At 48.6% G+C, this 19,490-nt stretch overlaps 1 protein-coding gene across 1 annotated transcript in view; it reads left to right on the top strand.

The window, feature by feature from the left end:
• Window positions 1-19,490, top strand: part of LOC119383683 (uncharacterized) — a 101,005-nt gene that overhangs the window by 58,297 nt on the left and 23,218 nt on the right. Inside the window, exons 3-4 of the mRNA XM_037651959.2 lie at window positions 2,203-2,271; window positions 14,167-14,211. Coding sequence (XP_037507887.1) covers window positions 2,203-2,271; window positions 14,167-14,211 — 114 coding nt within the window. The remainder of the gene's footprint in view (window positions 1-2,202; window positions 2,272-14,166; window positions 14,212-19,490) is intronic.

Here is a 19,490-nt window from a genome sequence, read left to right as displayed (position 1 = left end):
TCATTACGATCTGGGCATGACCACAGTTTTAAAAACAATTGAAAAGCCTGATTTCGGGCCGTAACGGGTGTGCCAGTGAGCAGCGCGCCAGCATCCAGTGTGCCTCGTGCAGCGTGCCAGCGTCCCAGTACCCAGCGCCACAGTGATCCAATAATCATGTATGGCACTGGGACAGTGCCCTATCGGGCAGGCCACGCCTCTCACGGAGCTCATGCCATGAGTTCGTGGGGCGGGCCAGAGAGAACCGTTCTTGCTGGACTGTGCAGTCACTGCCACCCCGGTTCGGTTTCTGCCCTTTCAAAAAATGGCCTGAACGCCACCGACATGTCTACCTCACTACAATTATCTTTAACACAGCACTCTTCGTCATGACATGCATTTCGTGAATATTTCCGTCGTTGTGTTAATCTTTTCGTGAATATTAGAGCGCATGCAACGAAGGAATGTTATATGAAAAGAAACAAAAAATGTAGATGATCGGTTATGCATTCGCCTAGGACACCTTGGAAGCGAAAGCCATCTGCCACGGCTTCTTTGCTATGCATTTTTACAGCGGTAGCGGCGCTTTTTTCATTTGTGGTCACAAAAATGCCACAAACATGAAGTTAATGCGTAGCTCGCGCACGTCGGTCATCGAGGAACGCGGGTTGTCATGTGGTATCAGGCCGGGTCAGGCGAACACCGCTTTTAATTTTTTTTATTCACCAGAACGTAATAAGGACGACGTGAACTCACAGCTCGCGCGCCTCGACTCACGTAGTACCTTCTTCGTTCCAGCGGTTAGCAATAATTGTTGAATTTCGTAAACGTCGCACGTGCAAGGACATGTAACATAAGTAATTTGGAAAATACCATTGGACATTTCCACTACACGTACTGGCGTTCTGCGATCACTTGAGTGTACGAGTAGACAAAGTCGCGCCATGTTAAGTGGAAAAGAAGCAACATGTGGACAAAGTCTGTGTACACAGTGCACTTATTACATGTGGACACAGAGCCATTATCACTTTACTGGAAATTGAATATCCTTGTAGTGGACGAACACTGCGTCCAACCGAAGCCTTAGAACATGCCTAACCTTTCTTTTTAAGATTGAAGCGCGAAAGCGTTATTAGGCACGGTTCGCATCGGTCTCTCATTAGGTTTCCGAACTTCGCTTCTCAGCACGCGCCCTTACACAACATGTTCGCTTTGATGGGCTGCTTTGCGGGAAGACTTTCGCCTCTAGTAACAATTGCGAAATAATGAAGTTCAACCAAATTCAGCTGCGAAACCGAAACCGCAACGTCAAATAGCGCTACAGCCATATAGTTCTGAGACCTCCAGAAAAAGTGAGCGTCGTGATATCAACCACCAACCGACTTCGTTGTGTTAGTGTGTGGGCTGCACTTGCCATTACAGCACGCATTTGAACAGTGACAATATGGTGGTCATCAGCTTGTTGCGCTCATCAGTGGTTAGGTTGCAGCTTAGCCGTTCGGTTAGATTACCGATGTTACCGCCTAACTCCAGTAATCAAGATGCAAGTAAGTTAAGTAAACTTTCTGCATTACTGCCCCAAATGACGTCTCCAACCATCTTAAGATGCCTGCCGCTACTGAGAGACGAAGTGGTAAGGCAGCGAGCAATAATCGTGTTTTCTTAATTTTTGAGGATTGTCGGACAGGTTTCTTAAAACACCCAGTATATATATATATATATATATATATATATATATATATATATATATACATATATATATATATATATATATATATAGATAGATAGATAATGAAAGAAAAGTGGACGAAAAGATCACTGAGCTACCGGGGCAATATATATATATATATATATATATATATATATATATATATATATATATATATATATATATATATATATATATATTGTAGAGAAGCATTGGAACGCTCTAATGGGTCGTCCTCTCAAGCGCCTTCTAGTTGGTCACCCTCTTCGCCTATTCTCGGGGAGCACGCCCCTCGTGCTCGTGCTCGTGAGAGTCTGCGAGTCTGCGCTCTGTCGTTGTGCATCGTCGCCGTCAATCTCGCCGTCAATAAACGTCTTAACAAAGTGGTGGAGGTGCTGGGAATATATATAGAATAATAATGAGCACTACCAGACAATAATATATATATATATATATATGTGCGTGTGGGTTGCATGATGATACCTTGATATGTAATATCTGCTATTGTATCCTAGCTGCCAGAAACCATGCAGAGATGCACTTGCTGTTTGGCCTGCAGGCAACTCACCTGGGCTTGAGTTTTGGTAAGTGCCATTTATAGCTCGAGATTTCGAATCAGCGCACCCGTACATTGAAAGGAAATGCATGGTTAATCATTTTCTGTGTGTAGTGTAGGTAGAATGCTTTTAGAACTCCCGGTAATCCAGTCCCAAAATGCATTGGAATACATGAATATAATAATAATATCGGGAATAACACCAGATAATAGAATGCGCAATAAAACACTGAATGAGCCCGCACGGAGAATTTTTTGTCTTGAGCGAAAGCGTCGACCGTAAGAAAAAAGTGGGATGGGGGGAGGCGCGCTTTATGACGCATGAGCCCCTGAAATTTTTTTCGGATGCCTTGTGGTTAAAAAATATCAATGTGTCCTAAACTATCCTGACTTTTGTCAGAAACACCACTTCGCACTAAAAGACAACTTTCGCCGCTTCCTAACTCTGGCTGCTCGCAGCACTCGGCTATTGCGCGTTATGTGGCTTGACCGCCCAGCACGCGTACCACTCGAAAAGAGGTCACTTTCCAATTTGCTTTGGGGGAAGTGGAACGGCGGAAGGCTGAATCCGCATTGAGGGGCGCTAAGAAAATTGCAAATGTGTTTTGCTTCTAGCGGGCAACTGACTGTTTGTTTAAGCCCTAGCCGCCCATGTAATTTCGACATGTCTCTAACAAGATACAGTTGATAATTTGCGCCGCTAAGGCATGCAGAAATGGCGAGGTGATCCCCCTGCGTGGAATGTTTATAGAAGCGGGAGATGGGGGATTCAGTTTACCGTTGCCTCACAGTAAGTGCTGTGTCTGCCGTCAAATCATTCTACTACCTTGTAACCATATACACACTAATCTTTTCGTTTGTGTGAGGGAAAGTCAGGCTTACGAGGATGCTAAAAAGAACAATACACCAAAAAGTAGCCATGCGGTTTTAGGAAGACTGCTCTGCCAATGGTGGTACTACAAAAGACATGATCTCGTTGAAAACATGGACATTGTATATTATTGTATGTATAGTATTGGTCGAATAGTTGTATTTTATTGCCATTCCTAGCACTCTGATAGCGATGTTCTTCACTTACAAGACATGTTTCTTCTTCTACTGCTTTCAGCGTGCAAGCCTAGGCATAAAAAGATAGCAAAAGTTTACATGTATATTCTCTAAGATATAGCTTCATCCCAGATGGTCCCAAATATGGTAATATTACTCAGTAGCGAAATTCAATGATATTTGTAGCGACCGTAATGAAACCAATGACGCGCGAAATTCGAGTTTAATTTGTCAGACTAAATTTAGCCCACCAAAAATTTTTAGATGTCCTCCTACGTTTAGTCACAACATTTCCAGAGACGAAAAAACTCATGATTTTCTTCGCGAGCAGTACAACTTGAACATAAAGCGCATCGCCCTCTCTTATACAGTGTAGTCCGATCTGCAAGCTGTACCTAGTTTTCTTCCGAAGAAGCCTTTTTGGTACCACGTTACAATATCAAAGCGTTACGTGGAATATATATTAGTTATCTTGATCACATTCCCTCTGTGCTAAGGAATAGTTGATCTCTCGAAATCACTAAAAAACTATGGTATCTCAATTTTAGGCTAGGGTGTGATATTCAATATAACGGTGGAACCTGATGCCAGGTAATATATACAGAGTGCGGCAGCCTTGTCGACGGAAGGATGCATCCCAACATAAAACATAACGAATGTTTATTAGCGTAGTAGCAGCAGCAGAGCGAGCGTACCGACGCTACCATCGAACGGTTAGCGAAGAAATTATAACTTCCGAAATTGGCAGCTTGGGTTTAAAGCCACCGTCGGTGACTTAAGCCTGCACTGACGCTGCGATGGCGCTGTCCCTTATCGGAGGCGTGGTGCAGCCTGCAGCCGTGTCACGCCGGGCTAGCTAGTGACGAGATGCTTTGGGGCAAGGGCCCAGTTCCCTCAGATGAAACTTAGTGCACGAGGATGCGGACGACGGAAGCATCTAGCGTGCTTTTTAGGGTATTGACGAGCATACCGTGCTCATCGAGGCGTTGGAACAGCAGACGAAGGTGCTTGTGGTGCTCGTCGGCGTCGCGGGAAGATACCAGTATTGTCAAGGTAAACGAAGCGGAAATCGAGGCCGCAGACGACTTCGTCCATGAAGCGCTGAAAGGTGTGACAACGTTCCTCAGGCCGAAGCTGATGAAGGGAAACTCGAACAAGCCAAAGGGGTTAATGATTGCCGTTTTCGGGACGTCATCCAGATTGACGGGAACCTCTGTGTAGGCTGTAGGCCTTCAAAAAGTCGTGCACGGATAACACGTGGCAGCCATCAGTGCGATGGGCGAAGTCCTGTATGTGGTGGACGGGGTACCTGTCCGGGATGGTGCACGCGTTGAGGGCACGGTAGTCCCCGCAGGGCCGCCAGCCTTCGGTCTTCTTCGGAACAAGATGGAGTGGCGAAGCCCATGGACTGTCAGAGCGGCGGGCGATTCCTTCGCGGAGCATGGCCTTGAACACTGGTGTGGATATGCGCATGCGGTCCGGGGCAAGGCGACGGGCGCGGCAGAAAACCGGGGGGCTGAAGTGGTCCGGATCTAGTGCACGGTAGTGTGCTGCACTTTGCAAGCAGTCCGCTGGGGCGCGTCAATCCGGGAAATTCGGCGAGGACGGCGTGGTACGGTGAGTGATAGTCAACACTGAGTACCTTGATGCTTGGTTGTTGGGCGGTCGTTCAGAGGCCTGGTGTGGAATGTCCCGTTGTCGCGTCGATGAGGAGGTCGTTGCGGTAGTCCGGAAGGAGGCTGTAGTGAGCCAGAAAGTCAGAGCCGATGATTGGCTCGGCGACGTCAGCGATGACAAAGCTTCAGTGAAGGTCATGGCGTAAGTTTCTGAGCTGCTTGTAGAGGCGGAGCGACGCGTACGGCTTGATTGTGGAGCGGTTTGACGCACTGAGCGCGAACGACGTAGGCGGACGAGGACCTTCAAGATAGGATCGCGTGTAGCAGCAAATGTCGGAACAGCTGTGGAAACACTACTTCGTGATTTGGTCCGTGACGAAGATGCGACGGCCTCCGGGTTGGCTGCTTTCGGCCGTCTCTACGAGCTCCTGTTGGTGTTTTCCGCATGTCCCACGGAACAAGGTGGTCGACATTGACAGGCTTAGTCCCCGAAGCGTCGGTGGTAGTAACACGGCCCGTCGTTATGAGGTTGCGGCGATGAAGTGGCGTTACGGTCGCGGCTTTGCAAGGGGCGGCGTTGTTGCATCGGAAGACGTTCACCCAGGCGTTGTTGAATGGAGGTGAGCTGTCGATCGATGTCGTCGATACGGCGCGCAAGCTCTGTGGCGTTCAGCGGTGCAGCTACAGCCTGGATGGTGGGCAACAACTGTGGCAAGGAGGCCTCGCTGGCGCGATCAGCAATCTCCGCATGTTCGTAGAGAGTTAGCCCAGCCTGATCCTGCAGAATTGCCTGGACGTGCGGTGGGAGTCGTTGGAGCTAAAGCGCTCGAAGGAAAGAATCCTGGATTTGCATATTACCCACGAGCGCACGCATGTGACGCAGGAGCTGCGAAGGTTTGCGCTCAGCAAGCTCTGCATACTTAAGTTGTCGTATCTTCTGTTCTTCGGAGAGCGACAGGCGGCGGATAAGTGCAGTCTTCAGGTGTTCATAAAGGGTGGCCGTTGGTGGGTTGGCAAGGATATTCCGGACCTTGTTGGCATGATGATGCGTGCCACGGAGAACTGGGCTTCGACCTGGGCGAACCAGACCTCGGGCGAGTGCAGCGAAAACGGTGGAAGCCTGACAGTGACACGCCAGTAGGCAGCGTGCGGAATGCCTTCTGTAGGAGCTCTGACGTCTTCAGCGGAGCCGGCATGCACGGCCTCGGTTGTGGATATGCTGCAAGAATGCTTGTATTACTGGGTCTGCAGTTCCTGTTGAAGTTGTTACACTTGCTGGCGCAGAGCGATGCGGGATTCTGGGCCGGCCATGGCGGTGCGGTTTGCTCAGTTTCCTGGTCACCAGATGGGGGATGCCGTGCGACGGAAGGACTCATCCCAACGTAAGGCATAACGGCTGTTTTTTAGCGTAGTAGCAGCTGCGGGACGAGCATGGCGACGCGGTGTTCGAACAGTTAGCGAAGGAATTATAACTTCCGAGCGTGGCAGCTTGGATTTATAGCCACCGTCGGTGACGTAAGCCTGTGGTGGCGCTGTCCCTTATCGGATGCATGGTGCATAATGCAGCCGTGTCACGACGGGCTAGCTAGCGACGAGGTGGAGGCCGCGCCAGTTCGTGCGCAGTGTGTCACCACGAAAGCTAGAGACCAATGGGACCAACGTCTTTGGCGCCCCAGAGGAACTGCTTCTAAACCACTACGCGTACGGTATACAAAACAGCTCTTGGGCTTTCGTCGCGCATACAGTTTCGCATAGTAATCAGAGAGCTTTAAAACTGGCGTAAGAAGCATTCCGTTAAGCAATATTGCAGCACCAATCGACGAGATCGCTCTCGTCGAGGGCTTAAGCATTCTTGCAATATTTATCCCTCAATCATAAAAATACACTCGTGAGCACTTTTTGTTTGCTCATCTCATACAGTAAATGGTGACGTCAAAATAGTAAGCAGATTTTAAAATGGTTCCCTGCTCTTATTTTGGACCCATGCGTGTTACTCCCTCGGAAGTCTGAAGAAACAAAAATAAAATGACAAAAATAATTGGGGCATCTCCGTACTGGGGGTGCCAAGCCTGATAGGAACAGAGGAGCTTGGAGGCCTTCCTTAGCATACTAGCCAAGCATAGCCTTGATATAACAGGTTAAGCCTATATATTGCCACACGACCGTAGGGAAGGGCTAGTTAAGCCTAGGAAAGCCAAGTTCAGCCTCTCTCTATTTTTTTCTCTTTCTTTCTTTCTCCTGTTTCTATTTCTTCTTTTCTCCTCTCTGTTCCTCGTTACCTTGCCCATTGCACTACGATATTATGGTTACCATAAATGATTGTCCGCTAGCGTGCCTGAATAGCCGAAATTGGTAATAAAGAAACAAAAGTCCGGTAGGAAAGCCAAGTTCAGCCTCTCTATTCTTTCTCTTTCTTTCTTTCTCTTGTTTCTGTTTCTTTCTTTTCTCTCTCTCTCTATCTCTTTCTCGTTACCTTGCCCATTGCACTACAATAGTATGGTTCCCATAAATGATTGTCCGCAAGCGTAACTGGATAGCCGAGATTGGTAATAAAAAAAGAAAAGTCCTGTAGAATCTGACGGCTACGACGCTCTCATTCATACTGTGGGTACTCGGGTTCGAATCTCGCCTTGCCAACAAACTATATCGTTTTATTTTTTTTTCTTCTCCTCCGCGTTTCTTTCAGGCTTGGTACCACTAGTGCGAAACTCTCATAAAGTTTTGCTCGTTATTTTTTGCATCTTTCTTCTTCAGGTTAACCCAGGTGGATGCCGCGTTCGATGGCCTAATAGACCTTTTTCAGGAGAGTAGCCTGCACATGCGCAACGGTGGTGACTTGACCCGCGTCACGTTTACTTGGGGTCACGGCGCGGCGACATGAACAAATTGAGCGGCACATAGTGTTTCACATTCGCGAATTGTCCCGAAAAATACCAAGCCCCTGAGATTGTCTGCCGGTGCGTGGCGGAGTACTTCGAAGGCCACGGACCCCCAGTGTCAATTTCGGTTATCTCCACTTGAGGCGCTGTTCGGACCCGAAAAAGGTCGTTCACGGCCCGGCGAAACGCTGCCAAATCGCTCTACTGCGGCCGTGGCACATTCCACCCGCCCCTCACCAAAAACGCGTCTTCAGGAGAAAGCAATATACCCCTGTAACACTGGTCAATTTAGGTGCACTTTGAGCGAGTGCACTTCACCGCCAGTGTCACTCGCAAGTTTTCACATGGTAACGCTTTGTGACACTCACTGCTAAGCGCACTTGCCGGCGAGTGTATTCGCTAAACTCATGACATCACTAGCTATGCTGGTATTTTCTGTGCACTCCTGCGGTGCCGTAAGTTCGTCTCGCTACCACGCGTGCGGTGCTGAACGTCCGGTTTGCCGGTCACGACACACGTACATGCCACCATGCCCCCGTTGAGATTAACGGTGGAACGTGGTGCACCCCATCGTGCCGCGCGCGCCGGCGGACGATGCGGTGACGTCCCATCAGTGCGGGCGTAATTAAGAATGGGTGCTGCAGCAGAACACGTCCGGAGTGGAGGGAAAACATGCGTTCGCTGTTCGTCATCCGGCCGTGCTCGCACAGAACCTCTTTTGATGTCGATATTTCACCGGACAGCGACGAAGATGCAAACAGTGCTGTGACGTTCGTCGCGTTTGTGCAAAACTCATGCAGCACAAGCGCCAGCAAAACAAACGAGCGCACACTGGGCACAGTGCTCCGCGAGCGTCTGGTTTCCCGTCGTTTTCGGTTTTATCCCCAGTACAAATTGGCGCTGGCGAATTGCCGTCTGCTCAATTGCGACTTCTATGTGCCCATCGCAGAGGGCACTGCTTTAGCATATTCGAGTTTGGTGGTTCACTGCTTCGACTGACACATAGCAGGGCCTGAAACTCGGGCAGTGCTTCCATAATTTCCGTTGCACCGCGAGACTGCGAGCGCGTTAGCCGAAGATGTCGTCACTTCGCTGTGGTAATATCAGGTAATCAGGTAATATCAGGTAATCTATCTATCTATCTATCTATCTATCTATCTATCTATCTATCTATCTATCTATCTATCTATCTATCTATCTATCTATCTATCTATCTATCTACCTATCTATCTATCTATCTATCTATCTATCTATCTGAAGGCATAATGTCGGTGCAACATCAATTGTGGTTGGGATACTGCCTACATAACATTGTAACAAAGCAATAAACACTACACAAATACTACTATACGCGCCCCATGTCAGGGTAACGTCTCTGGTTCCAGTGTTGGCACCACATTATAGCAGTCTAATTAGCGATATATTTACATTCCTTGATGCAGCAAGCTATATTCAAGCGTTGCTCAACCCGCTGTAGAGTGCATTTCGTTTCGATAATACTCGCGTATGTTCTCTAACGAGAGTGCTGACGTTGCCCCGCCACGGTGGTCTGGTGGTTATGGTGCTCGACTGCTGACCCGAAGGTCGCGGGATCGAATCCACGCTGCGGCAGCTGCATTTTTGATGGAGGCGAAATGTTTGAGGCCCGTGTGCTTAGATTTAGATGCATGTGAAAACCCCCAGGTGCTCGAAATTTCCGGAGCCCTCCACTACGGTGTCTCTCATAATCGTATTGTGGTTTGGGAAGTTAAAGCCCCATATATTTTTAAGAGTGCTGACGTTAGGTCAAACCATACGTCACCCTTTAAACGCCAGTGTAGTCGATGTGCCTGGTAAGGCTACGGTGCGCCCACAACCAATACGCTCGCAAAAACACGTCGATCCACCCCCTAATGCTGTGCTCAAAGCTAAAAAAATGTAGCACAGAACTGCTCGCTGACCGCTTCGCGTGAAGCAGATTCCCACAAGGCGTGCGATCTGCCGAATCTGCTGAAGTCCAGCGCCAAACTGACATTCGGTTGTGTAAGTGCACTCGATGAAATTAAAACTAAATTTGACAAAGCGACCGCAGTATTAAGTGCCGTCGGTGTCTCTGGCTTCCGCGTCATTTGATCTTGGGTGTACAGGAGGTATGAATATACCACACGGTCATGACTCTTTCCATGTATAAAGCGTCGCACCAGTTAACGGCTAAGTCACAGTTAATCACCCACATCAGCGTGACCATTTCTTTACGACCATGCTAGGCCGAACACTTTCATAGATGCGACGCCAGTGAACTGGCAGCCACGACACATGTTTGCCTCGATCTGACGGTTTTGTTACGCAAGTGGTCATAATATAGGTTGATTTCTAATTGGTTCTCCTGCTCGCCTCGCTGATAATGTAGCAGTTGGGTGCCGCCGCCGAGGAAATCGAAGAAGAGAACTTTCATCTGCTGGCACCTTGAAGGAACGACCACTCCGATATCATTTGATAGAAACGTTTATTGCGTCTTCTCTTCCCCATACAATTTTTCCCCCAGACAAGGCTATACACATGCCTTTACAGCCTTGTCTAACACGAAAGACAGTTACAGCCCAATTCGAACGCAGAAATGTGCCTCTTCAGCGTCCGTTTGGCCGCCGTGGAAAATGTCCTGCCCGAATTCCTAGTAGCCAATCTCTCGATGCACCACCGCCTCTTGCACATCGATGGCTCGTCACCGCCGCTCAAACCTCTTTTGCCTCAAGGCCCCGGCGTCAGGTACCGACGGGTATGGGAACGCGCCTCATTTGACCCGTACAACAGTACCGCCACTGTCGCTGGTTTTGGTTGCCCCAGATGATCTGACAAGTGCCCCTTCAACCCTTGCGGCTGCAACTCGACGCGTGTGTCGTGTACGGCGCCGTATTTGGGCCTTGTCGGTGATGTGGGCCTGCGCGTCCTTTGTGACTGCCAGCAATTTGCCGAATTCGACGCCAACAGGCGTCACCCTGACGGCCGATGGTACCGCTTTCTCGTAACCTGGGTGCCCCCTCTATCCTGTCTCGGGCGTAGTCATTGGCGCGGGGTCACCGCCTGCGGGGGCAGGAGAAATGGGAGGCATTCGGCAGTTGGAACCCGACACGTCCCCTCAAATTCTGTGGCGTTGTATCGATCGCATTCAACACATTCGCACTCCCAACCACGTAATCGCACATGTTCACAGGCTATACACGCGGGGCACTATTCGTCGCTCGTACCCATTTCACACCGTCGCACGTATGCGCTGACAAAGCATACATCCCCCTTTACCTCTCTTTTCCCTTATGCGTCATCGCTAGGAGTCACCAACCGTAACACTGCGTTTCCACTAGCGTTTAGACACCCCTTTTTGTGTTCGATTTCCAAGTTACACTTCTGTAGCGCCAACGCCCGGCGTTTCAGTCTCGCACTTTGCGAAGTGGCCCGAGTCAGTAATTTGAGCGAGTTCTGGTCAGTAATCACTCTGACTTTAACCCAAAGATCATCCAACTTTCCTAGTCCCAAATGATCGCATAAGCTTCCTTTTCTGTTGTGGCCCACCGTGTCTGATCCTGGCAAAACTTCTTGCTCACGAAAGAAAAAGGGCGCTCTTTGCCCTCGACATCCTGCTGCGCCAGGCACGCACTGACAGTGTAGTCGGATACGTCTGTGGCGAGGATAAATTCATTTTCCGATTCTGAGGCTTGCAAGGACGACGCCCAATCTAGACAGTTTTTCACCTTGTCAAAGGCTTTCTGAGCCTCTGTATTCCAAGGTAATTTCTGTGGAATACGTCGGCGAGTACTCGGGCACGTAGTCCCTAAATTAGTTGCCTAGCCCTGGGAAACTATGAAGTCATCCTTTTGTTTCGAGAGTCGAAATCTTCTTATTGCCCGGGCCTTCTATGGATCGGCCCCGCCTGCCTTACCCCACAATATGTCCCAGCAATTTGACATTCGTCGACATTCGCTTACGTTGAGCGTGAGCCTTGCCTACGCCAGTGACCCAAGAACTCGTCCAAATGTTCGTGGTGCTCTTCCCATTTCTCAGAGTATATCACCACATCGCCAATGTATGTGCAAGCGTAATGTCGATCCGGAGCTAATATAACATTAATGATGCTTTGATAGGGGCTGGCGGCATTCTTTAACCCAAAGGTCATCACTTTCCATGCGTAGTGGACTGAGGTAGTGGTAAAAGGAGTACACATCTGCGAGGTCTCATCGAGAGGTATTTCCCATCAGCCCCTGAGCATGTTTAGCAGAGTTATGTACTTGGCCTTCGCTACCTGCCATAACCGATCAGTCCGCACGCTCCTCGGAAATGCGTCTGGCTCTGTTATTAGATGCGAAGCACCTTATAGCGGAGTTCAAACCGGTGGTGGTGTGGTGGTGGTGGTGTGCGGCGTGACCACCCTTACTGCGCATGCGCATACCCTCTCCATACTCCTCCTCTACATTACGCTTCTCTCCACACTCCTCCTCTACCTTACCCTTCTCTCCACTCAGTCTCTCCACTTCTCCTCTCCACTTTCCCTCTCCCCTACCCCTATCCACTTCCCCTCTTCCTCTGAAACGCGGGCTAGACATGCCGAAATTCTCCTGGGCAACTCCGCGATGAGCCCATGCGCGTCCCTTCCCCCTCTCTCTCCTCTCCTACGCTGCCCCCCTCTCGCACACCTGTCGACCGCGTTTCCCGCTCGCTCTGTGAGAATTAACGGTCACGCTAGAGGGAAGACAAGACGCGCGTAGAGTTCCTTTTCGCGTTCCACGACGCGAGGTCGGTAGCATGCCCAACGAAAGCGATTGTGCAAGCGCTCCGGCTTCGCTTCGCCTCATGGTCTCCTTTAGAGGGAAATGGTGTAATTTATTTTTTGTATCCTGAGATCGCAGGAGATGCGAACGCCGCCATCCATCTTCGATAGACGTCATACTCTACCCAGGCGGCCCTGCAAAAAACACCGCCACCAGCGCCCTCATCGCAGCCCTGGCGCTAACTGGGTATTACAAAGGGAGCCCTCCACCACCAGGCACGTCGTGCCAGGTGGTGGAGACCTGGCACGACGATGGAGACCTGGTAAAACCTCGCGCGACGGTGCAAGATCTTACCTGGCACGTCGACTACAGTTGCATTTCAAGGGTAACATATGGTCTTGCGTAACGTCAGTGTCCACGTTAGATCACATACGTCAGTCTTATCTAAACGAACTGTAATTTACGGTTCGATGTTGTGAACATCATTCATAACTTTCGTTAGCGTGTTCCTCTGGGGTCGAGCGCCGCTTCAATATAACGTGCTGAATCATACAGGAATACAAATGTAATGTTTATTACACTGCTAAACGCAGATTCAACAGTGTAACCACAGACGCTAACCTCACATGACGCCTCTATCTTAGGAGCACATATTCAGTGTTTATTGATTTGTTATAAAATGCGATAGCCAGCTCCACAACCATAATTGACGTTGCACGAACATTACGCCTGCATAGGGTGTTTTTCCAAAGCATTTTATAGAACTGGCGTGGATCCGTGGTAGAGGACCTGACTGCCACGCAGAACACTTGGGTTCGGTTGCTGCTGGGATGCTAATTTTCGGCAGCGTTGACCCGACGAACGCTGACGGTGTTGTCGGTATTTCTTAACGCTCTCGCATTGAAATTACCACTGTACGTTCTCGGCGTTCCTAGGTTGATATAAATTGTGGACCACATGTGGCGCATACCCGTGCACTGCGGCCCGTGGCAGATGGGTATGTACATCAGGTGTCTGGAGGAAAGGGTTCGGCGTTGTGCACGAAATGATTTACACGTTATTCATTTCTTGACCGGACAGCAATATTCCTCAAATCCTCTTACCCTACCATACCATTTTGGGTTTACACGAAGTTAAAGAGCCGATCACGAGAGCACCCAGACGTAGGCGGCTAGATAGATAGATAGATAGATAGATAGATAGATAGATAGATAGATAGATAGATAGATAGATAGATAGATAGATAGACTAGATAGATAGATAGATAGATAGATAGATAGATAGATAGATAGATAGATAGATAGATAGATAGATAGATAGATAGATAGATAGATAGATAGATAGATAGATACGCTTAAAGTACGTAGGTTTCGCTGAGAAATAATTTGCATATAAAATAACCTTTTATCATTCTTTTCAGATTAAAACACACATCTCCCAGTATTTATGCACATATTTATAAACCAAAAGTAAACCTTCTCTTCTCAGTAATTACACTATGCGCCCTACAGCAGTTTGAAACGTGCATCTTGAAATAAAGCCTCACAGCTAACCCTGTGATTGCGCTGCATGATCCACGGAGGCGTCGTGCTTTTCAGTTGTACCTCACAAGTGCAATAATATCGTTTTCATGTGTTTGCAGTTCCGCCACCAGGGGGATTTCAGTCAGGTCCCGAAGGATACAAAGGTATATATATGAATGCCACTCTTTTTACTTATGGTATTTTTTTTCGGTAGCCAACCTAATTAAGCAACAAAAAAATGAATAAGCGCATTTAGAAATGGCATCGCGGTTACTACGATATCACGGCAATTTGCAATTGAGGCCTGTTCTATATTTACCTCATAATGAATGCGTGAATTTCTTGCTGTTTTTGACACATGTAAATCTCAAAGAAAAGGCGCGGTATTTATGTTTTCCCTCCAAGCATCATATTTTCTTCATGGAAAGGAACGCAACAACGTTTTAGTGTAATAACAGTTATGAGCAATCGTCCGTGATAACCGCGTGCAAACGTCGGCGTTAAACATAATGTTGCCTCTGATATAAGTGTTCAAGTTCAAATTACGCATATATGACTCGAGCTGGGGATGCTGTAGACGAAAGTACGTGGAGAACATCGCCTTAGAATTTTGCGTTCTATTGCGCGAGTGCTAAACATACACAAGCGGTCCAAGTCGTCCAAATGGTCCAATTGACGCCCAAAGAACATTCACGAATTTTGGCTCAGCACTGCATGTGTCATAAACTTTGGCAGTCTCTTTAACTAAGGCTAAGGAGAGCGCAGTCAGATGCGTATGCTCTCACAAGACACCCATTAAATTATGTGGAGGTCCTCGGTAAATTGCACTGTCCCTATCAGCCTGGAACATTTTAACCCGTGGGCACAACAGCTATTAGGTTGGCCGACCTTTCATAAGAGGCAACGGGACATTTGGCTTCACGAGATTACGTCATGATTTCATTGCCTGGGCCATTATTGGGGTGCTGAGCAGGCGAATGCGTTTCGCACGATTACTAAATTAACTCCCCAAACATGTTGGCCTATTTGGCCCGTCGGCAAGGTTGCCCTTATTGGCTGCATTGCGGAAATGAGCAAATTTACGGCGCCGTTCGGCGATGAAAACATAAAAGTGACTCCACGAGTTTTCTAGATACTATCAAACTTGATTTGGGTGCGTTTAATGGCCATTTCCTTGTTTTTATTTACCGACAAGCTAACTGGAAAGCGTAAAGGTTAACGAATGTTTCGAACTTTCCTGTTGTGTTGGCGGATGGGCCTGCATGACTTTTCTCCGTCAGCGGTCTGGTGCGCTTCGAGGCAGCCAACACGTGGAGCGCGAAAGTTCACTTGCACCTGAACAGGTCGGAAACGTCACCTGAGCGGAGCCGTCGAATAGGACTTCATGCAACTGCCGTACTTCAAGGCTCACACGCGCAGAGCGCCTGCAAAGGCACAGTAACGAAGCTGCGGGCATGTAAGCAAACGCGTGGCTACCATGCCGCTGACGCTATCCACCATCTATGCTAACGCTCTACACCAGTTTTTAATGCTGGAACTTGGCGCGCGTTGTCGTGAGAAGGAGACAAAAATAGATGTAAGCCAGAAAATGAAGCTGGATGGTTCCAAATAGCCCGCATTTCCCCAAATAAGCTTGCAAAAGCCAGTGATATTCTTGAAAACATAATATAGTGAACTTTTAATGCATAGGGAGCTAAATGTGTGCATATAATTTTAGCGGACCGTGTCGCAATATGTGTAAAGGTTATGTTCTTCCCTGTGACTAGACTTTCTCCCATTTTCAATGTTGTTGTGTGACTGAAATATATGCGTACCTTTACTCTTGAATGTGTTCAATGTGTAAAATGTCCATGTATGTGAACACTTGGGCTGTACGACTCGACTGTGAATAAAATTCTTGTGAATATGACTTTTTCATGGTTTCATGCATTTGTACCAGCGTTCACTTGATGTGGTTTTATGTAGTCTTTTTCGTGGTTGTGATTTTCACTAATTCAGGTGCGTCTTAAGAAGAGTAATCCGGCGTTATATTATAGAGTAAACATGTCCTAAACAGAAAATAATGAAAACGAAACTGAACGGTTCATTTTAAACCAGTCTAAGAGGGCAGACTTTCGGCTAGTTGGTTTGTTACGTTCATTGAAGCCATAGCGTTGATAAGACAAGGACCGCAGAAGGCGCACAACGCGTCCTTTTTCTGTGGTCCCTGTCTTATCAGCGCTATGGCTTCAATGAACACCTGAAACCAGGTTTAATTACTTACATATGGACTTGTGCTATGGTAACTCTAGTAATTCATTTCGGTATATGGCTTCAAGGAACGACATATTCAAAGTTTAATACTCGTACTTAGTCGTTCGCTTGCAATCACTCTGGCAAGAACTCCATCTATTCTTGACATTCTTCCTGAAGGCTCCCTGAACCTAAAATTATTTAAGTATTTTTTGTAGCGCTCTCTGGTGTCAAGACCCAGTAAGAAACAAAATATTTGTTCGCTCGAATGAGTGGTTTTGCTTATTGAAGTGCTTGTGCATTTATTGATTCAAAATAAAATAAATTCATGATATTGCTTTTCTTCTGTCCCCTTGAAGCACAGTGTCTATATATGTGAATGCGGCTTGTATTTACCAGCTCTCTGGGCTGATAGCCAAGCAAGAACAACATACATTGCGTATAGAAATAATGGAACGTCGCGCATGGTGCAATGCCTTGTGATCCAATGAACTAACATCAATGTGCTCAATATTGCTCCAGCCAAAAACTTTGACGAGCACATTACATTGTTCCCCTGGGTCGTTCGACGTGCCGCGTTGCAGGATCAGTGTAAAAGTATTATTGTTTGGCCAAAGCCAATACGACGGAAAATAAATCACGCAGACATGTCAGGCATAAGATGCTATTGTTTCCGGTGAGAAATGGAACATGATAGCCTGTAGCGTCACTAAATGTTTAATTACACGCTTATTAGAAGTAACCGGTGAAACTCGCTGAAAACAGCCTATTAACAGATTTTCTTTCTAGCAATATATTGATACCATACAGCCGCCGCAGCGTGGCTGCATGAAAGACGAGGAAGACGACGTCGCTTCTCTGGTCGTTGCTGGACTGACGCCATCTTGTCCACCCTGCGCTGTTTTAACGATTTAATAAATAGTTACTAAGCTACCCGTAACATTACTGGTGGAGGTGGACGATTCCCGTACCTCCATGGAGACGCGCAGCGGTCGCAACACCGGCGAGCCCTCACCGACTTCGCCTGCCGGAGCTTCATCACCGCCGACCCCTTCCGCCCCAGCTACAACTTACGTCACGTTCTCGCCCCCTCGAGATCCAGGCACTATCTCCGGAGATGATTCTACCGACGTTGCTGCCTGGCTGCACCGGTACGAGCGCGTCAGTGCTACGCACCGCTGGGATCGTACACTCATGCTAGCTAACGTTCTTTTTTACCTCGACGGCACTCCGCGGACATGGTTCGAAACCCACGAAGACGAAATAACGAGCTGGGATCTCTTCAAAGAGAAGATCCGCGACCTTTTCGGCGATTCTTCTGGTCGTCAGCTCGCTGCAAAGAAGGCTCTCACCACACGCGCCCAGACATCTACGGAATCATACGTTTCCTACATTCTTGACGTCTTGGCTCTTTGTAGCAAGGCCGACCAGCGCATGTCGGAGGACGAGAAAGTTAACCACGTCCTAAAAGGTATTGCCGACGATGCCTTCAATCTGCTGGTTTTTAACAACGTCGCGAACATCGACACGATCCTTATAGAATGCCGCCGTCTCGAACAGGCTAAAGCCCGCCGCGTACCTCAAAGCATCACGCGCCTTCCGAACACAGCGCCTAATTCGTCTTGTGATGACGTCTTCCGCCAGACCCCTCCATATGACAACCTCACCCGCATCATTCGTCGAGAAGTCGAGGCAGCGCAACCGGCAGTAACTCCATTCCCAACGCCTGAGCGTGATGCTTTGAGGTACGCGGCGGGCTTTAGCCCCGACCAGGCTTTCCTTGATCCAGGCCGTCGTCCGTCAAGAATTATCGAACCTCGGCCTACATCCTGTTCCACCTGTATACTTGCTGAGCCTTTTTATCGTCGGCCGTCCGCTCCTCGACTTGCTTCCAACTATTCTCGACAACGCAACCTGTCCGAATGGCGTACCTTTGACGACAAGCCCATATGTTTTAACTGCCGACGCGTTGGTCATATCGCTCGCCATTGCCGCAACCACTGGGCTCCAACGGCACACTATGGGTCTCCAAACCAGGCCAGTTCTGTCACCCAGTCGTCCTCAACACTTGCATCTTCTATGCCGAGCACATTCTCTGCTCCTGCCGCACCTCAAGCCAGACCTCGCTACGACCGCTCACCATCCCCTGCTCGCCGTCAATCTCGCTCGCCCCCACAGTCTCACCGTGCTGCCTCTCCGACCTATTCACAGCGCCTCCGACCGGAAAACTAGGCAGTGCCGCTTCCGGAGGTGGTGCTGCATCAGCGACCTCAGCAAGAAATCCTCGTTTGACGTTAACGACCAACCGGAATCTTTTAGACGTTACTGTGGACGATGTTCCTGTGAGCGCGTTAATAGATACTGGGGCGTATGTGTCCATTCTGAGTGCTGCTCTTCGCCGCCGACTTAAGAAGGTTGTCAGGGCCGCCCTAAACCGAGCCGTACGAGTCGCCGACGGGGAAACTGTCGCTATCCTTCGCATGTGCTCTGCCCGAGTGACTATTGAAGATAGAAGCGCTGTCGTTCTTTTTGCCGTTATTGAACATTGCCCTCATGAACTCATTCTCGGTATGGATTTCCTAGCCACTCACTCTGCCCTCATAGACTGTTCAGCCGGCTCTCTTCACCTTGATTTGCCTCTCCTTTCCGATTCGACCGACCCACCTCATAGTCGTCTCAGCTGCATGGATTTCATACGTCTCCCGCCTAATTCCGTTATACATGTCGACTTATCCTCCACGCCACCTGTACCTGACGGCGATTACATGGTTGCACCGATTCCTGCCGTGATGCTTACGCGTGGCGTCGCTGTTCCGCACACAATTCTGACAATTACTGGAAACCGCACCTGCCTTCCTCTTGTCAATTTCGCACTGACTGCACTACTTCTTCCACAGGGTATCTCCCTCGCCCAAATTACCGCTCTTCAGGACCACCATGTCGAGCCCTTCAGAGTGGACGATTGCTGCAGCTCAGCCCAAGGTTCAACTTCATCACCATCCTCGGGCGTCGACATTGAACGGATGGTTTCATCGGACCTCACGTCTGATCAAGCTGCAGCTCTTTGCCACGTTCTGGAGAGCTATCGCGATATTTTTGATTTTGCCAGTACATCCTTAAGCCAAACGACCGTCGTTACGCATCGCATCAATACTGGCGATGCGAATCCGATTCACAGGCGTCCATATCGTGTTTCCGCGTCGGAGCGTAC

Source organism: Rhipicephalus sanguineus, chromosome 2 (assembly GCF_013339695.2).
Source record: "Rhipicephalus sanguineus isolate Rsan-2018 chromosome 2, BIME_Rsan_1.4, whole genome shotgun sequence".
NCBI classification, from domain to species: domain Eukaryota; kingdom Metazoa; phylum Arthropoda; class Arachnida; order Ixodida; family Ixodidae; genus Rhipicephalus; species Rhipicephalus sanguineus.
The sequence above is the reverse complement of the archived record's forward strand: the minus strand, read 5'-3'. Positions and strand labels throughout refer to the sequence as shown.